The sequence below is a fragment of the Eriocheir sinensis genome, chromosome 32 (assembly GCF_024679095.1).
Source record: "Eriocheir sinensis breed Jianghai 21 chromosome 32, ASM2467909v1, whole genome shotgun sequence".
NCBI classification, from domain to species: domain Eukaryota; kingdom Metazoa; phylum Arthropoda; class Malacostraca; order Decapoda; family Varunidae; genus Eriocheir; species Eriocheir sinensis.
The window spans coordinates 12246965-12266575 of NC_066540.1; the positions used below are offsets into that span (position 1 = coordinate 12246965).

Sequence of the window (19611 nt, forward strand, 5' to 3'; positions counted from 1 at the left end):
GTGGCTTTGGACTTTGGGCCACTTTCACAGTCGTCTGGTACGCACCCTAACCAAAGGCCCTACCATCCTGGTAGCAGCCGTTACCATCGCCTCGATCCGCTTTCACAGTCGCTGTTTTCGTGGTATCGGTGACTACCAGCGTGGTGACGGTCATGACAAGACGAAGGCGCGTGATTCGGCAGTGTTGGTATGCCGGAGCGGCGGGAAATGTCAACATTACATCAGCTGAGCGGAGGATTATGAAGGATAAATGTGAAAAATAAACGTACAAAGAGTAAAGGTGAAGAATAAATATAAAGAATGACAGAAGAATAGATATGATGAAAAAATGTGGAGTGTGTCGCTGTAATACACCGCTCAAATCTGCTGATAGCCTAATATTTCCTGGGGATAACAGGTGAACATTTATTTAATAATGGTGACAAGTAATAAAGTTCTATTATTTAGCAGATGTCAGCAAGAGAGTCTCTTCACCTGTATATATTCATTACATTTGTTCATTATTCACACTTATTTAGCAGGCTTCACATTTATTCATTACATAACATGGCTGATTTCGTTATATGTATGCCCTATGCATATACATACATATGAGGCTATCTAGAATAATACGAGAGTTTGACCAAGAAGGCATAACAAGTGAATAATGGTGACATGTATTAAAGTCCTCCCTTCTCTTTTATTGTGCATTTTGCAACAATAAACCATCAATCAATCAAACTGAAATTCTCAGCAGGACGTTTACTGTCAGCAGGTGAAGTGAGTTCATGTCATTCAGTCTTCTAATTGTTTTCTCATATTACCACTGAAGCCGTGCAACGTGTTGCTGTATAGTGTAATATTTTTTTACATCCATTTAAAGAAATAATATAACCACTTGAGGGCAAGAATTTGTACTATTTACTAATTAATGTCATTGGTAAGCTCCATTGGGGAGCCCCCGCGGCTACCAGAGCTCCGTTACCAGAGGTTCCAGTCTCTGGTACTGATGCAGACAAACAGCGCCGCGAAAGACGACTGTGAAAGCGGATTTCTTGTTGGTAGCGGCGATCGCCGCTCATTGGTAACGATCAACACAAACAAATGTGACTGTGAAAGCGGCCCTTAAAACTGGGTGCCCTTCCTGACGGCACGCGAAGGCACTGGGGATCCAACTGCCTTGCCCTGGCTCTTAACTTTCAGACTTGACGCTCAAACCCACTAGACTACCGCGGCCCAGTAGCATATTCCACTCATCTATTTTTCTTAGTGTGTGTGTGTGTGTGTGTGCGTGTGTGTGTGAAAGATAAACTGTTAAGAACCTTCACTGCGACCGGCAAGGAAAGCGCGCGGTGGCTGGTTTGTACTGGAGGTCGCAATGGCAGGGATTGTTTAAAAAGTTCTCATCAATTCGCTTCAAGAGGTGCTCGCGGAGGCTTTGGAGACGCCGAGGAGTCCCAGTGCTCTCGAATCTCATTGTGGGAGGTATCGGAAGGCTAAAGTGTGATCCTGCAGGCTGGGTAGTCTTCGAAAGCTATCCGAACTTATTTGTTTTAAGCGGAGTGCATCTAACTTTGGAACGTGTATGTAGATTGATTTTTTACACTAAAGGAAGCAGCTAAAAAATAGATAACAAAAAAGCCTGCTGGGTGCTGCACCTAGAAAAGAATGTAGAGATGATTGGCCGAAAGGAGGTTAGTTTCGAAAGGAGAGGTCTTGATCCTCCCCTCCTGAAAGATTGGATGTGAAATTACTGTATCAATCTTCAGGATCAGTGCAGCATGATCAAAGCACTGCAGTATCTTACCTTCGATGCATCACGAGGAAGTAGTAGTGGTGGAGGGGGTGTATGATTGCCTTGCACGTGTAAGTTAGCTCTTGACAGGTTAAGAAGGGATTAAATTTGTATTAGCCATCTTCAGCCTGAGTGCCGTGAGATCTGGGGGCTGCTGTGTCTTAATGTAAAGGCCGCAGTGTTAAGCAGACATAATGGTGATCGTGTTTGTCCGCTTTTCTACGTGTATTAGCTCGCTCTTGACGTTGGGAGGGGAAGCAGAATAAATTGATGTTCTTTATCCTAAGTCCAGAGGGATCAGAGAACTGCAGTGCCGTAATGAGAGGCTGCAAGGGAAAGGAGAAGTGGTGAGGATGCTGTCTCGGCTTATTTTTCACCTATCACTTTGCTCTCGATGGTGTAGAGTATAGAGGTTTGAGAACTTTGACCACCAGAATAGAGTGTACATACGCACCTCTAGGGACAAGACTGGTAAAGAGAAAAGTAGTTGTGGTTAGAACGGTGTACGTCTTGAGGTATCCAAGTGTCTGATCCGTGGTTTATGACGTGTAAAGTGTGTCGACCTTGACTTCCTGAAGAGTGTAAGAAGATCGAAAGGATGACTGGGTCTGTCCGGCTTTACTACGTTCCAGATAGTTGTTGATGGTTATTCCTTTTTTTCGTACATCAATGGAAACAGCTCAAGGCCATAAGAAAACAAGAGCACAGACAATAGTCCCGCCATTAGCGCTGCTCCTGTAAAAATAGTACGGAATGAGTGGCCGAGAGGGAGGTCAATTTCAAGTGGAGAGGTGTCATGATACTCCCCTCCATCGAGCTTTGGTGACCCTGACTGCTAGGAAAAGGGAAGAGGAAGTGAAGAAGTGGAAGGGGAAGACTGGTGACGAGGATAAGGTACAGTGTTGATGGTGCTGTCGATCTGGTTGACTCTGGTTTTTGGTCGCCTTCGAGTTATGAGATCTTGGCTAATTGGAAAATATACGATCCTTCGGGAAAATAACTGGTGGAAAAAAAATATCCAGTGATGTTGATGGTGCCAGTCTGGTTCAATCTGCCTCGGGTTTCCCAATGTTGCCTTAAATTTTGATAACCTTGACTATTTGGATGCCGGCGGATGGGGTAGATACTAGGGGTAGGTTTGTGGGTGGTGGCGGGGTGTTGCTGTAAGGTGTGAGGGGGTGGCGGGGTGTTGCTGTAAGGTGTGAGGGGGGTGGCGGGGTGTTGCTGTAAGGTATGAGGGGGGTGGCAGGGGTGTTGCTGTATGGTGAGCGGGGGGGGCGGGGGGTTGCTGTAAGGTGTGAGGGGGGTGGCGGGGTGTTGCTGTAAGGTGTAATGGGGGTGGCGGGGTGTTGCTGTAAGGTGTGAGGGGGGTGGCTGGGTGTTGCTGTAAGGTGTGAGGGGGTGGCGGGTGTTGCTGTAAGGTGTAAGGGGTGGCAGGGTGTTGCTGTAAGGTGTGGTGGCAGGGTGTTGCTGTAAGGTGTAAGGGGGTGTTGCTGTAAGGTGTGCGGGGGGGGGCGGGTTGTTGCTGTAAGGTGTGAGGGGGGTGGCTGGGTGTTGCTGTAAGGTGTGAGGGGGTGGCAGGGTGTTGCTGTAAGGTGTGAGGGGGTGGCAGGGTGTTGCTGTAGGTGTGAGGGGTGGCGGGGTGTTGCTGTAAGGTGTGAGGGGGGTGGCTGGGTGTTGCTGTAAGGTGAGGGGGTGGCAGGGTGTTGCTGTAAGGTGTGAGGGGTGGCAGGGTGTTGCTGTAAGGTGTGAGGGGGTGGCGGTGTTGCTGTAAGGTGTGAGGGGTGTGGGTGTTGCTGTAAGGTGTGTGGGGGTTAGCGGGGTGTTGCTGTAAGGTGTGAGGGGGGTGGCGGGGTGTTGCTGTAAGGTGTGAGGGGGGTGGCGGGGTGTTGCTGTAAGGTGTGAGGGGGGTGGCGGGGTGTTGCTGTAAGGTGTGTGGGGGTTAGCGGGGTGTTGCTGTAAGGTGTGAGGGGGGTGGCGGGGTGTTGCTGTAAGGTGTGAGGGGGGTGGCTGGGTGTTGCTGTAAGGTGTGAGGTTGGTGGCGGGGTGTTGCTGTAAGGTGTGAGGGTGGTGGCGGGGTGTTGCTGTAAGGTGTGAGGGGGGTGGCGGGGTGTTGCTGTAAGGTGTGAGGGGGGTGGCGGGGTGTTGCTGTAAGGTGTGAGGGGGGTGGCGGGGTGTTGCTGTAAGGTGTGAGGGTGGTGGCGGGGTGTTGCTGTAAGGTGTCTGGGGGGTGGCGGGGTGTTGCTGTAAGGTGTGTGGGGGTTAGCGGGGTGTTGCTGTAAGGTGTGAGGGGTGGCAGGGGTGTTGCTGTAAGGTGTGTGGGGGGTGGCGGGGTGTTGCTTTAAGGTATGAAGGGGGTGGCGGGGTGTTGCTGTAAGGTGTGAGGTGGTGGCGGGTGTTGCGGTAAGGTGTGAGGGGGGTGGCTGGGTGTTGCTGTAAGGTGTGAGGGTGGTGGCGGGGTGTTGCTGTATGGTGTGTGGGGGGGGGGGGGGTGTTGCTGTAAGGTGTGAGGGGGGTGGCGGGGTGTTGCTGTAAGGTGTGAGGGGGTTAGCGGGGTGTTGCTGTAAGGTGTGAGGGGTGGCAGGGTGTTGCTGTAAGGTGTGAGGGGGTGGGGTGTTGCTGTAAGGTGTGAGGGGTGGCAGGGTGTTGCTGTAAGGTGTGAGGGGTGGGGTGTTGCTGTAAGGTGTGACGGGGGTGGCGGGGTGTTGCTGTATGGTGTGAGGGGGGTGGCTGGGTGTTGCTGTAAGGTGTGTGGGTGTTTGCGGGGTGTTGCTGTAAGGTGTGAGGGGGTGGCAGGGGTGTTGCTGTAAGGTGTGAGGGGGTGGCAGGGGTGTTGCTGTAAGGTGTGAGGGGGTGGCAGGGGTGTTGCTGTAAGGTGAGGTGGCAGGTGTTGCTGTAAGGTGTGAGGGGGTGTTGCTGTAAGGTGTGAGGGTGAGGGTGTTGCTATAAGGTATGAAGGGGGTGGCGGGGTGTTGCTGCAAGGTGTGAGGGGGTGGCAGGGGTGTTGCTGTAAGGTGTGAAGGGGGTGGCGGGGTGTTGCTGTAAGGTGTGAGGGGGTGTGGGTGTTGCTGTGGTGTGAGGGGTGGCGGGGTGTTGCTGTAAGGTGTGTGGGGGTTAGCGGGGTGTTGCTGTAAGGTGTGAGGGGTGGCAGGGGTGTTGCTGTAAGGTGTGGGTGTGAGGGGGTGGGGTGTTGCTGTAAGGTGTGAGGGGTGGCAGGGTGTTGCTGTAAGGTGAGGGGGTGGCAGGGTGTTGCTGTAAGGTGTGGTGGGGTGGCAGGGTGTTGCTGTAAGGTGTGAGGGGTGGCAGGGGTGTTGCTGTAAGGTGTGAGGGGTGGCAGGGTGTTGCTGTAAGGTGTGAGGGGTGGCTGGGTGTTGCTGTAAGGTGTGAGGGGGTGGGCGGGGTGTAAGGTGTGAGGGGGGTGGCAGGTGTTGCTGTAAGGTGTGAGGGGGTGGCAGGGGTGTTGCTGTAAGGTGTGGGGGGTGGCGGGGTGTTGCTGTAAAGTGTGAGGGGGTTAGCGGGGTGTTGCTGTAAGGTGTGAGGGGGGTGGCGGGGTGTTGCTGTAAGGTGTGAGGGGGGTGGCGGGGTGTTGCTGTAAGGTGTGAGGGGGTGGCGGGGTGTTGCTGTAAGGTGTGAGGGTGTTGCTGTAAGGTGTGAGGGGGTTAGCGGGGTGTTGCTGTAAGGTGTGAGGGTGGTGGCGGGGTGTTGCTGTAAGGTGTGAGGGGGGTGGCGGGGTGTTGCTGTAAGGTGTGAGGGGGGTGGCGGGGTGTTGCTGTAAGGTGTAAGGGGGGTGGCGGGGTGTTGCTGTAAGGTGTGAGGGGGTTAGCGGGGTGTTGCTGTAAGGTGTGAGGAGGGTGCCGGGGTGTTGCTGTAAGGTTAGGTGTGTTTGGCAACCCTAATCACCACCACCACAACAACAACAACAACAATCACCACAGTTCCAGTAAGATGACCAGCCTCACCACAATCACAGCCTCACTTAAGCAAGCCTCACGCCACAAGCACAAGCACAATGTAGCTACAGTATTTCCGATAAAAAAATATTATTGCCTCGGGGATAAATCTTTGCCCTTCTGCGTACCCTTGAGAGTGTTTTTATGTTGCGAATGATTCTAGTGATATTGATGTATTGATGATAGTGATTCGTAAAAGCATATATGTGTCATCGTGTGTGTGTGTGTGTGTGTGTGTGTGTCAGAGAGAGAGAGAGAGAGAGAGAGAGAGAGAGAGAGAGAGAGAGAGAGAGAGAATCAGTGTTCCCTTAAATTAACGCCGATGTTAATAATCAGACTAAAACATCGTCCCTGCCATAAGTCTTCGTCCCATAGACCGTCTCGCCCCCTCGAGGACGAAGCTCACTAATCTAAGTCGCCACTCGTCTCCGGGCGGCCACCAGGCGGGTCCATCGGGCTGCCACGACTCATAAATCATCGCTGGGGCAGACCTGTTTATTTTTCTTTCTTCTCCTTCAGTCTGTTTACGTAATTGCTGGATGTATTAGCAAGACCATCTGTGTGGCTACAAGGGGATTCACATGAGTTTTTATTTCGTTTTCACGTACAAAAGGAACGTTATGATACTCTAGAAAATGAAAGTAGAATGTTTTTACTCTTTAACTTGATATTGTGTGTTTAGTGGAGTGCTCCATTTCCGCCGTGTCCATTAATCATTTTTGGACAGTGACTAAATAGTGCTACTTTATCTCTTGTTTGATGATGATGAATTTCGGAAGGACGACAAATAAGTTCTGAAAGTACACTGGATCATCTGAAACAAAATATAAAGGCAACGAAAGAAATAATTAGCCCGGTAGCAGCGACGGGCCAAATTTGTGGCTTTACCGTGTACCAGCGACGGGCCACATTTTCACCATGATATAAACCCCCCAAAATAGATGATGCATAAACTGATCACAAATGCTTTGATATATATTATGAAATGATTTGCGTGAGTGATGATTTTTTCTCATTTTTCTCGCTTGGAGGGGCCTTTAAGAAACATGATCCCTGCAGCTAAAAATAAAACTAGGTTAAAAACAGTTCTTTCTTTCACCCCGCACTCACTCATGATAACAAGCTGCTGTCACACCGAGGACAGCCAGATGGACGACTCTCCGGAAATCAATTAGAGATGCCAGCAGGATATTTCTGGCCAGCCAACTCACGGGGGAGACACTCAGTTTCCTATGCTTCGAGTCTTGGGGAAATGGAGTTTAGCTTTCATTGACTGATATATCATTTACCCAAAAGCTGAAGATGAATTAACCTCCTCTACCAAAGGAGGAGACCGCGGGTTTATCGGGGACGTGGAGGAGAGAGCGAGAGAGAGAGAAAAAGTGAAGCAGGCGGCGGGGAATGCACGAAGACAATGGCTCGCTGATAGACGCACAATAGCGGGGGAAAAGTGAGCGGCCCCCATAAGCGGGACTGCCATAAGACGGTGCCATAGCTTCCCGGCACTGCAATGGGGACGCGGGAGACAGCTTTTTCTCTTCCCCTGAGCGTCTTGGTCCCAGCGCCACAAACCTGTCCGCCACGCTCTTGAGGAGGTCTGTATGCCACGCAGGGGACACCATGCAATGCTGTTATTATTTCATATGATGCTCGAGGAAAAATCTGATGGAAAAAATAGAGAATTCGAATGTGAAATTCCGGCCGTAACTCTGGAGGGGCAGCCATCTGGCGAGGCAACATCGACCACCGCCGGGAAATAGAGAGCATTTTTCCTTGAATAGTAATGTGGAAGTATGCAAGGCTCGTCGGGGCCAGCCTGTGTCTCCGCCCCGCCCCGCCCCGCCCCTCCCTGTTCTCGCCACCGCTCAAAGGTCGATGCCCAGCTCTTCAGAGATCGGAGCTGTCGACTGTCGGGTCCTCCTTGCCCTCGAAATCTTGTGCAATGCTTCTTCGGATAGGTTGTCGTCACTCTTGGGGCTCGTAGAATCAGCATGTTGTAGAGGTTTTATTTTCTTTGTTTATTGTTTATCTCGTGCTTTGCTCCTCGAACCATAAAAGTGAATGTTTCTTATAATTCCTAAGGGTTACAACGCTTAATTCTTGGAAGACCATTTGGAAGCCGACGTTCTTTTCCAGTTATTATTCATATATTCAAAAGTTACTTTGCATTACGCGAAAGAAACTGTTTTTTATTAAGATTACGAGTCGCATTTTCTGTCTTGGAAGGTCGTTATGAAACCAACTTTCTCTAAAGCTTACCGCCGTGATCGCGCCTTGAAATGTTTTAGGAAGCACCAGGAGACTCTCACTTTGCAGGAATTTAAACTAATACGTGAGTTTCGTTTGTGGCGGCTTACCGACGAAAGAAAACATTTAACAATAAAAATGAGAGAAAGAAAGACGCCCTTTTCTGAGAACTCGTGTTTATTGGACCCAACTTATGCAGAAAACATTTCGCTGCCCTCAGAGTTTCATGGCCCGGTTGTTAGTGATTAAATGTGTTTTGTCTCGTTTGTGTGTGTGTGTGTGTGTGTGTGTGTGTGTGTGTGCGTGTGCGTGTGTGTGTGATTAGCAGCGGGACGACCCGGGGCTTCCAGGACCATTCAGCGACCGGGATATATAGTGAAGCCACAGGAAGGAGAGACCAAGGAAAGACGGGGAGAGCTGCTGGGTATTATGAACGAAAAGGAGGCGGAGGAGGAGGACGAGGAGGAGGAGGACGAGGAGGAGAAGACGGAGGAAGAGGAGGAGGAGGAAAAGTTACGGATATACAAATGATATCGACGTAGTTATTATATCGATACCGTCTTGAATTTCCCTTTTAATTTTTGTAGAGTTGTAATGTTCACGCTAGGTAAGAACAGAAACGCCAGGAGGCATTTTACCACTCTCCCTTCCATCCGGTAATCTGTTAAAAGCAAGGGGACAAAAAACTTATATAATACACGAAGAATGAGGAACTACACGGAGGTTCCAAAAATACGGAGGAAAAGGAAATTCTATGAACGGACAAAGACGCTTTTATCTACCTGCGCGGGAGACGGTGTTGTTATTACCTTCAGTTGTCGCCTTCCTCCTCCTCCTCTGCTCTTTCACCTCCTCCTTTTCATTCTCGTCGTCCTCCCACTCCTCCTCCTCTTCCTCCTCCGCCTACGCCTCCTCCTCCTCCTCCCCCTCATTATTATTACCAACATCATAACCCATTTTGTGCTTGTTTACTTGTTTTACTTGTCTTAATTAGTGCCATTCAACTTAATTAACGTCTAACTCAGTGCTGTGATGCGTCTAACTAGTGTCTAAAGTGTTGCGAGGATTACTTTACTAGCGAGAGGAGTACCCAGACTGTGCGGCCTACACGTGGTACAGCTACGAGGGGATAAGTTATATATCAGCTATTTGCGTCTTCCTGTCTGTCCTCAGTTGTATAACATTTACACAACCTAACACGGCACCCAGTGAAAGACAGCGAGTTCCTTGTGTGTAACGTAGAGATTCTGTGTCTGTGTCGTAGATGTATAAAGCTTGACCCGTACCAGCACACCTGTTATAAAAGGAGGAAAAGTTTAATCCCACAGAGAAGTTTAATCCCACAGAGAAAACACGCGTGGCCGCAAAACTCGCTTCCTTTGAAAGAAAACTATTCACAATTTCTGCAACACAGCACAGAGGCTGAGTTTTGTTAATATTAATAATCATGATTATTATTACGTATCGAATAGTAAATAGATGATCATTATTATTATTTTTATTATTATTATTATCATTACTATTATTATTACTATTATTATTTTTATTTTTATTATTATTATCAAAATTATTATAATCTCTCATATTATCAATAATAATAGTAATATCTTTATTGATATGTTAACTATTATGCTTGATAATGATAGAATATAGTTGTCATACCCGCACTACCACCGGGAACAAGAACATGAATGATAACAAAAATAAAATAAAATCATTATAATAGTAACAACAGCCGCAACAACAACAACAAGAACAACAACAACAACAACAATAACAACGACAACCTACTCGTCCCTGCCCGCCGCCACGCGTCACTCGGCGTCCCGGGTCGCTGCGAGGAGGAGCGGCCGTCATGGTTTACTTCCTTCGAGTCTTTGATGTTTACTTTTTTATATTTTTATCCTTTCCTTAATGATGTCGCGCGTCATATATCAAAGACCGACTCCATCACCGCTTTAGGATTTAGATATAAGTATGTTTGTGCTATCTGCGTCTTTCTGTTTTTCTTCTAAAGCCTTGGCCTTGGCTCCTAGCGGGCTGAGGAAGGACGCTGTTGATTAGCTGTTGGCCGGGTGGGTGTCGGCCGCCGGTGTCTTAATTCTTACACACTTAAAACTCTCTTGAAGGCTAAGGAATTATTCTTATTTCTTTGCCTAGATTAGATTAGATTGAGGTAGTGGCGGCTACAGAGGAAGCGAGAGGTGTTGAGAGTGTGTGCCATGGTGCGGGGCTAGGCTAACCCCGCAGCCGCCACTACCCCATCGGCCAGTTTTACGTGGAAATACTTTAGCGTCGATCGCCGCCATTGGTAACGATCAAAACAAACAAAATGACTGTGAAAGCGGCCCTAAATGTTACACAAGAGAGGCGTTTTTATTACATCATTGGATTTAAGCAGTAATCGTACAGCTCTCTTTTTCGGCCACCTATTTGGATTCTTTTTGGGAGCAGCGAGTAGCGGGCTATTTTTTCATTATTGTTTACTTTTTTTGTGCCCTTGGGCTGTATCCTTTGTTGTAAGATAAAACTATAACACGATTTCCGAAACTCAGTATGGTAAAAAACAAACCATTTAGGGTGTGAGTGAGTGAAGGAGAGCGAAGACCCCAGTAAAAAAGACACTTCTCCACCAAGAGTCAGTCAGGGGCGTCCTTACTGACCCAACTATGCATCAATGAAGGCCTGTGGGACATCCAGCGCCAAGGAATTGACTATATCTATTTCAGCCTGTCTATGTATCTCTCTCTTCCTATACATCTGTAACTGTCTGCAAACTTCCATTTATATTCCAATTAACCAATCAGTCTATTTAGCTATCCATTTGTTTGTCTGTTTGTTTATCTATTGATCTTTTGTCAATTTATTTTTCCATCTAGCTCTCCCTATCTATCTATCATTTATCTATCTATCTATCTATCTAACTATATCCATCTATCTATCTATCTATATATCTATATCTATATCTATCTATCTATCTATCTATCTATAGCCATATCTATCTATCTATCTATCTATCTGTCTGTCTCTATCTCTGTCTCTATCTCTATCTATCTATCTATCTATCTCTCTCTCTATCTATCTATCTATCTGTCTGTCTATCTATCTATCTATCTGTCTCTGTGGATCTCCATTTATCCATCTTTCTATCCAAAGCTATCTATCCTATTACACACACACACACACACACACACACACACACACACACACACACAAATGGCATACTGGCGTGGTCTAAGCCTTCCGCATCACAAACTTTTTTCATTCTCGTCAGTTGTGTGCATCCAGCAACCCTCGCCACAGCCCCCTCGCTGCGCCCCTCACCCGACTCAGGTCTTTAAAGCCACCCTTCCTTACTTCCCTCTACGCCGTCATTATTTATTTGCCTCTTCCGTCCTTCGTATCGACACACAAATTCCCAATCAGATACGTATATATATTTTTTTTCTTTTGGCACGTTTTGAGTACACTTTACATGTCTTGAAGTATTTGATTTCTTGCACGCCACACATCTAAGCTTTTTCGTTGTATCATCCCATTGGTCTTGTTTGCAGCTATTTGTGTTTGTTTTTCTTTTTTTCTGATTTCATGGCTATAATACCTCCCTCTCCTCCCTCATTTTACTTATTACTGGCGTTGGATAATGTGCCGTTCCCATTTCCGTATGACCTCATCACGAATTCGATTTATCTTAGTTTTTTTTCTGCTATTTAGCGTATTCTTGTGTTTGTCTTGCTCAACAATTCTGCCTCCTGACGAGTGGAAACGATTTCATCTTCGTTCTTATCTGTTCTTCTCCTCTTATGTGTTTGTAAATCTCCTCTTCAGCGCAAACCATCGCCAGCAACGCTCGGTTCCCCTTCGTCGTGATTCTTGGGGTCGTATTTTAAAACATTTCGTCTCCCAAGTTCACATATTTGCCAAGGCTTTCGTATGAGTTGAGGACATTTCCAGGAATAGTTTTATGACCCTGGTGGTAGTTTGGCCCTTCCTCAGTACCATGAGCCTCAAGAAACACTCATTAGAACTCGATTGATCACTTCTCTGACCTTTAGAAATAGTTGATGTGAGAAGCGAGTGTCTTATAATACCGGCCTTGGTTTTCACGTCGAGCTGCATTTGACTGTGTCCTTTGGGTCTGCTTGGATTTGAAAGATCTTTGGTTATGATCCCAGCTCGTCCCATCATTGGCTGATTATTAATCGGCTTATACCTTCTCTGATTAGCCTTCACTATTGATGATCTCGTTTCATTGTGTTGGCAGTATAATTGCAGTATTTTTTTTATAACAAAGGATACAGATCAAGGGCACAAAAAAAGTAAACAATAATATAAAAAAAGCCCGCTACTCCCTGCTCCCAGAAAGAATCCAAAGAGGTGGCCGAAAGAGAGGTCAATTTCGGGAGGGGAGGAGAGGTGAGAGGTTACTGAACCAGTTTCATTAACCAGCAAATTTTGACGTTAGATTTGCGGTGACTGAGATGAAAAGGACTCGCCATCAGTATATATATTTTTTTTATTGTGTGATCTTAAATCTTCCTATGCTCTTTTTGCTAAGCTTCTTACTCTACTTCCTTTACATTATTGTCCAGGGCATTCTTCCCTCCCAGAATGCATCAGACCTGTACGTGACGCTTCCGGTTCTCAAGTTTCAAAACAGACTCGTCATTTTTCACGGTAAATGGAGAAAGACATGGAAAGAAGAAAAGGGAAAAAGAAATGTCTGCAACACAACGCTCCTAAAGAAACAGAGAGAGAGAGAGAGAGAGAGAGAGAGAGAGAGAGAGAGAGAGAGAGAGAGAGAGAGAGAGAGAATGCCCAAGAACTATCAAATTTATTTCCTGAGTTGTCTTGCTATCTCCCTCATGAAAGAGCTGAAGCCAAGGAAAGGAGGAAATACAGTCGAGGGAAGTTATCTCGTCCGTCTGGTTCGTATTTTTCCATTTGTGTCTCGAACCGTCTCTTGTGGGCTCCCGACCTCTCCCTTACCTCTCCTCACCTCCTTCAGAAACTCCTCCTTGTGCAGTAAATTCCATGTTTTACGCCACTCTTAAGACTTCCTCGTGCATCTCCCTCTTTTGCGTGAGTCCATCCCTGCTTTATATTTTCTGTGCTTTGTGTTGTCCCTGTCTTCTTACCTACTTCAAAAATTACTATACTCGCGCACTGAATTCCATGTTATATGCAACTCTTAAGACATTCTCATCTATCTCACTCTGTCCTTGTGGGAGTCCATACCTGCTATTTATTTCTTGTGGTTTTTGTTGGCCCTTGCTTCTCACCTACTTCGAAAACTTCTTGTGCAGTGAATTCCATGTTTTACACAACTCAAAGCTTTTTCATTGATCTCATTTTCTTTCGTTATGTGAGTTAATAGCTATTTATTTCTTGTGCTGTTTGTTGTCCCTCATTTCTCATCTACGTACTTTAAAAGCTCTCTTCTTGTCCATTGAACTCCTTTTACACACCTCTTAAGACTTTTTCATGGATTTTTTCTCTTTCAATGGGTCAGTACCTTTTATAAATATCTTGTGCTTTTTGTTGTCCTTCACCTCTCATGCACCTACTTCGAAAACTCCAATTCCTGTACTGAATTGTATGTATGACTTTTTTTCATCGATTCTATTTGTGTGATTCCATACCTATTATAAATTTATTGTTGTCCTTCACCTTTCACTTACTTCGAAAACTTCTTCTCCTGCACGATATTCCATGTTTTGTGTAACTCTAAAGACCTTTTCATCGATTTCGCTCTTTCTGTTTGTGTGAGTCCATGCCTATTATATATTCATTGTGCTTTAGGTTGTCCCTCTCACCTACTTTAAAAACTATTCCTTTTGCATTGAATTCTATGTTTTATGCGTCTCTCAGACATTCTCATCGATCTCACTCTCTCTCTCTCAATCTCTCTTTGTGTGAGTCCATACCTACTATATATTCCTTGTGCCTTTGCTCGGCCGTGCGTTACAGACTCTCTCTTTCCTGTCACTCCTGCAGATTCTTTGTGATGCCATTCATTGCCCTTCCTGCTGTATGGGATTATGGGTGCAGTATACATTCATCCCTGCAGCAGAGGAGGTCTTAAGTTTGCAGTAGAACCCTTCCTGTTGCATATCTTTCATAGCAAATCCATTTCATCGGTATCGGAACTCTTTTGCTTTGCCTCTCACGTATCTACTTACCCTAATTGAATATCATCTAGGATCCCTTCTGTGATTGGTACGCGCCTCTCTCTCGCGTTAATACCTTGCCTGAAGCTCTTACTCATGCACCTTGCCTCAACCTTTTCCTCGTGCTGTTTCGTAGCCTCCTGAATCATTAACAGTTTCACAGAGTGTAGTCTAAGGCTCTTCGTCTCATCAGTTCCCCTCCTTTTACTGACAGCCTTCTACCTCTCAAATTCCGCCGCCATGTTGCTTCTCTTTCTATCTTCTGTCGATATTTTCATGCTGACTGCTCTTCTGAACTTGCTAACTGCATGTCTCCCCCTCTCCCGCGGCCCCGCTGCACACGACTTTCTACTCAAGCCCCTATACTGTCCAAACCCCTTATGCAAGAGTTAACCAGCATCTCCATTGTTTCATCCCCTTCACTGGTAAACTCTGGAACAGCCTTCCTTCGTCTGTATTTCTTCTTGCCTATGACTTGATTTATTTCAAGAAGAGTGTACCAAGACACCTCTCCTCCCGAAATTGACCTTTCTTTTGGCCACTCTATACTTTTCGCTATATGGGAGCAACAGTTAGCGGGCTTTTTTTCTACAACTTTTTTTTGTTGCCCTTGAGTTGCTCTGTGCTGTAAAAAAAAATCACTATTATTCATCATCTTTCCTTCCAGCTCTCTCACGTGTTCCCCTACACTTTACTTTACGCATTACTATTGGGGAGGCGGTGGCTGAGTCACTGTGGTTAGCGTGCGGGTCCCGCGTTCACCGCGTCCTGGACGATGCGGGTTCCATTCCGCTGTTACCACCTGGGATTTTTCAGTCACCGCCGAGCGGCCTAAGACTACCCACATGCTGTCCTGAAGACCACCTATTAACCCGGACCATAGAGGCATTGTCCACGTGAATAAAAAATGAGGTTCGGGAGGCAGCATGAGCCTAGAATGGACGCTATAAACACTTGCCTGCGCCATGACGGGCTTGAACCTACCACCTGGCCCCTAAAGAAAGCCTACAGGCGCTATTGACCAGAACGTTAAAAAAATCATGTTATTGGACTGTATAGCTTAGGAAAAGCTAATTCGGTGATCCTATTGTATCTTCCGCTACACGCTTCGTAAATCTTAAGTCTAGGGAATAAGTATAATATATCTAAGCTCTTGTGTTAATGTTTTTCTCCCTTTATTGTGTGTTATGTATGGATGTCATCATACCATGAAGAGTGACTTTCTAAAACAAAATCTCCATTCGTCGTTCAATGCTAATCATGTTCCATCGGCTCTTACCTTGTATTAAATTTGCATCCTTGAATTTTATCTTAGGTTTAGTCGATGACAATTTGACACACACACACACACACACACACACACACACACACACACACACACACAAACACAAACACACACACACACACTTTTCTCTTTGTCTATCTTGTCTTTTTGTCAGTCTCTCTATCTGTCTGCCTGTCTGTCTGTGTCTTACCTTTTTTTATTTTTCGTCTTTTCGTAATTTTGTTTCTTTGTCTGTCTGTCTGTCTCTGTCTGTCTGTCTGTCTCTGTCTGTGTCTGTCTGTCTGTCTGTTTGTGTCTGTCTGTCTGTCTGTCTGTTTGTGTCTGTATGTCTGTATCTGTCTGTCTGTCTGTCTCTCCCTTTTCCTCTCTCTCTCTCTCTCTCTCTCTCTCTCTCTCTCTCTCTCTCTCTCTCTCTCTCTCTCTCTCTCTCTCTCTCTCTCTCTCTCTCTCTCTCTCTCTCTCTCTCTCTCTCTCTCTCTCTCTCTCTCTCTCTCTCTCTCTCTCTCTCTCTCTCTCTCTCTCTCTCTCTCTCTCTCTCTCTCTCTCTCTCTCTCTCTCTCTCTCTCTCTCTCTCTCTCTCTCTCTCATCCTCCCATTCCCCCAAGCCTATTTCTCATTCAAAAGAACAGCCAACCACTACATTTGTCTCCCTTGAATGCTGCAGACCACACGTTTAACCCGGCTTCCTCAAATTCCACCCTCCGGCCTCCTCCCGTCCAACCTCCGGCCTCCTCCCGTCCATCCCTCCGGCTTCCTTCCGTGCATCCCCCCGGCTTCCTCCAGTCTATGTCTCCGGCCTCCTCTAGTCCATCTCCCGGCCTCCTCCAGTCCATTCCCCGGCCTCCTCCCGTTCATCCATCCGGCCTCCTATCGTGTATACCCCCGGCCTCCTCCCGTCCATCCCCCCGGCCTCCTCCTGTCCATCTCCCGACCTCCTCCAGTCCATCCCCCGGCCTCCTTCCGTCCATCCCCCAACCTCCTCCTGTCCATCCCCCGACCTCCTCCAGTCCATCCCCCGGCCTCCTTCCGTCCATCCCCCGACCTCCTCCAGTCCATCCCCCGGCCTCCTTCCGTCCATCCCCGACCTCCTCCCGTTCATCCCTTCGGCCTCACAGTTTCGTTCCGCATACGCCCAACACAAGTGACGTTGAATAAAAAAACACAATGCCAGCTTATTTAGTCCTTTGCTCCTTGGTTCGTCCCTTTATGGTCTACACTCTATATATACACAGTCACCAGTTTTGCCCCTCAATGTATGAAGGATCTGAGGCCAGCACAGCATTCGATTAATAAAGGTCGTCAATCCTTTCCAAAGAGTTTGTTTGTAAAAGTATGGTTTCCCTTGTGCAGCCTCGTATTAGTTTAACTACGTATACAACCATTGAAGAATTGAGTACAGGGGCTTTGTAAGAGATTGAGATACTCGTGATGGGGATATTCTCTATTTCTTCACCTTTTCCATGGCGTTTCTTGGGTTTCTGAAATATTTGGGGTCGTCAGGTGGCTTGGCGCTCCTTCCACTGCGGGTGTGAATATACGTGCGTCAGCAGCCCTTGGCACTTTGAGTCCTGAGATCGATGGCCAGCGCTGTGACGAGTCCTGGTCTTCAAAGGCAATGTTCGCACCTTATTATGAGAGTAAACACAGATACCTCGTGCGCGCTGTCTCCCTCTTACTAAACACTTCACGCCGCTCATTTAATCACATCATTTACTAATATCCGTTTACTTTGCATGAATATTTTTTTCTCGTTACTGCTCTGTGTAGTAAGATAATGTCTGAAAGGGTATTATGCCTCACTAAAGGTCAACAAAGTGCCTGTGTGAGAGATTAATGCCGTAATGACCTTTACGGTGTTACCTGTTTAGTGTTTGTACAGCAGGTAATGGAGGTGATGGGAGGGCAGCGCGCATGTACGGCGGTGGGTTTGCAGTTCATCTTTTTGCCTCTATGTGTGATCCGTATGAAGATGAAGGTGAGACGCAGGTGGAGGGCGTGTGAGGTTATGATTTGATTGATTAACCTGTCACGTGCTCCTGTCATCACTCTTTGTTCCCGCCGCTCACCTCTTTCTCGTTCGCCTCTTGTCACTCACACTGCATATTCATCACCGACCTTCTTTCTTTCTCCGTGTCCCGCTGAGTGTGTAGCTGTCCGTGTTTCTTTGTGTCCGTGTCTGTTTCTCTTTGTACAATTATCTCATCTTTGTGTATTAGTGTGTGCGTGTCTGTCTGTCTGTGTATTTATTTATGAGAACCTGTGTATTTTTCTGTCCGTGTGTCAGTCTGTCTGTCTTTCTGTTTGTCTGTTTGTGTGTCTGTGTGTCTGTTTGTCTATCTGTCTCTGTTTCTCTCTCTCTCTCTCTCTCTCTCTCTCTCTCTCTCTCTCTCTCTCTCTCTCTCTCTCTCTCTCTCTCTCTCTCTCTCTCTCTCTCTCTCTCTCTCTCTCTCTCTCTCTCTCTCTCATTTTCTCTCCGTGAGTCAATCATTCTTTCAATCACTCCCTTCCACCACTCATTCGTGCTTCTTTAATACGGCTTCCTGGTCCTCGCTTCCTCTCCTTCCACCATTGGCTCCGCACCTCTGGCTGGGCGGAGTGACGGTAGAGGAGGGAAGGGGGGGTGCGTGGGTAGCTAGCGGTGATGTATAGCCGTAAATCCCCCCTCTCCCTCTCTCCTTCCCTCTCTCCCTCTCGTAGCTCTTGGTAAGGATGACGCACGACGGAGAAAAATGACCCGACCTGCTCCGAGAGACGCCCGTGAACTCTCGTCATCATTTCCGAGTTTTCTGCCGAGGATTTCTGTCCCAACACCTTCCCCTTCTCTCCTTCCCTTTCCCTTTCCCTTCCCCTTTCCCGGCGGGGTCCCAATCCCTCCTCCTCCCTCGCCGTTGCTGGCCTTGATTCACGACCTCCTCGGGAACCGTTTGGAGTCTGCAGCCGCTGATTCATGGATGACTTGTTGCCCTTGTGGCTTGGTGGACTCCGGCTCACAAATCTGGTGCCTTCTGCCCCTTGCGGCTTGGCGGATGCTGGGGCCTTTTAGCTTTGTACGAGAGAGAGAGAGAGAGAGAGAGAGAGAGAGAGAGAGAGAGAGAGAGAGAGAGAGAGAGAGAGAGAGAGAGAAGAGAAGAGAAGAGAAGAGAAGACAAGACAGCCCGACAAACCAACAAGCAGAGAGACAGAAAAGAGAAGAGGATGGACTTCTTGTCATGTCGTGTATAGACCACTAGTTTAACCTTTTTCTGGGCCGCCCGCCGCCCCACGCCCCAGAGACTCGTGGAGGCTCGACGTTCGGAGGTGCCGCTGTCAGGGGAGTAACTGACGTTCCCACGACCGGAAGCTGTTCCAGCCATGCCAGTCAGTGCTGACGTGCTCTTGTTTATACATCGCGAAGTGGGGTGAGGTGGCGTGGCCAATGTCCTATGGGATGGGGGTCTTTCGCTTAGATTCATGGAAATAAATCTAACCTGACTCCGTAACTCAACTTGAGAACGAGGTTAGGTTCGGTATGATTTATGTAAATAGATATAACCTAACTAGGTAAGTCCCCATATGAGGTGGGGCTTGTTTACTGAAATTATATCTTACCTAACCTGACCCTACTACCACCCCTCGACCCCGCCAGTCCTTACGAGAGGGCTTCGTCCACCTCGACCCTCAGTGAGATATGAACTAAACGTATGTCAGCATTGGCTGAAATGGCTGGAACAGCTTCCTGTCTAAGGAGGGTCAGCCACTGCCAAGCCGGACCCGTTCTTCCGTCCTCCGAACGTTGAGCTCTCGCGCGGCGTGTAGGCAGTGGTCGTCCATGGAAAGGCTAACTTGGACGTGAGGGTGTGAAGCCCGACAAGGAGTGATGTGTGGCGCGCCTCGTCCCTCCCATCCCATCTCTCCGTGACGGCTTGATCCTGCCAGCCAGCCGTAGTGACCTTGACTCCGTACACTATGCATCAGGATTAACAGGCAACGTTGTGTCCCTTGACGAGTATTGGAAAATATCACGTAAATCATTGTGTCCAAATAATATATAGTTCGGTTTAACTTCTTTCCCATTTAAAACCACATAATTCTGCATCCCGTAGACAAAATCGACAAGAAAGTTAGTCTGTTTGATCTGATCCGTTATGTTCGAGGCTTGCTATGTATGGAGAAGATAACGCCTTTAAACTTAAATACTTGCACATG

At 47.3% G+C, this 19611-nt stretch overlaps 1 protein-coding gene across 1 annotated transcript; it reads right to left on the bottom strand.

The window, feature by feature from the left end:
• Positions 1 to 3588: 3588 nt before the first annotated feature.
• LOC127006431 (uncharacterized) lies at positions 3589 to 8504 on the bottom strand (the record flags this gene model as incomplete). The annotated part of the gene is made up of 3 exons (XM_050876381.1): positions 3589 to 4902; positions 5301 to 5575; positions 8357 to 8504. Coding segments are annotated over 3 exons (1737 nt in total), but the record flags the coding sequence as incomplete, so codon positions are not given.
• Between the last annotated feature and the right edge of the window lie 11107 nt (positions 8505 to 19611).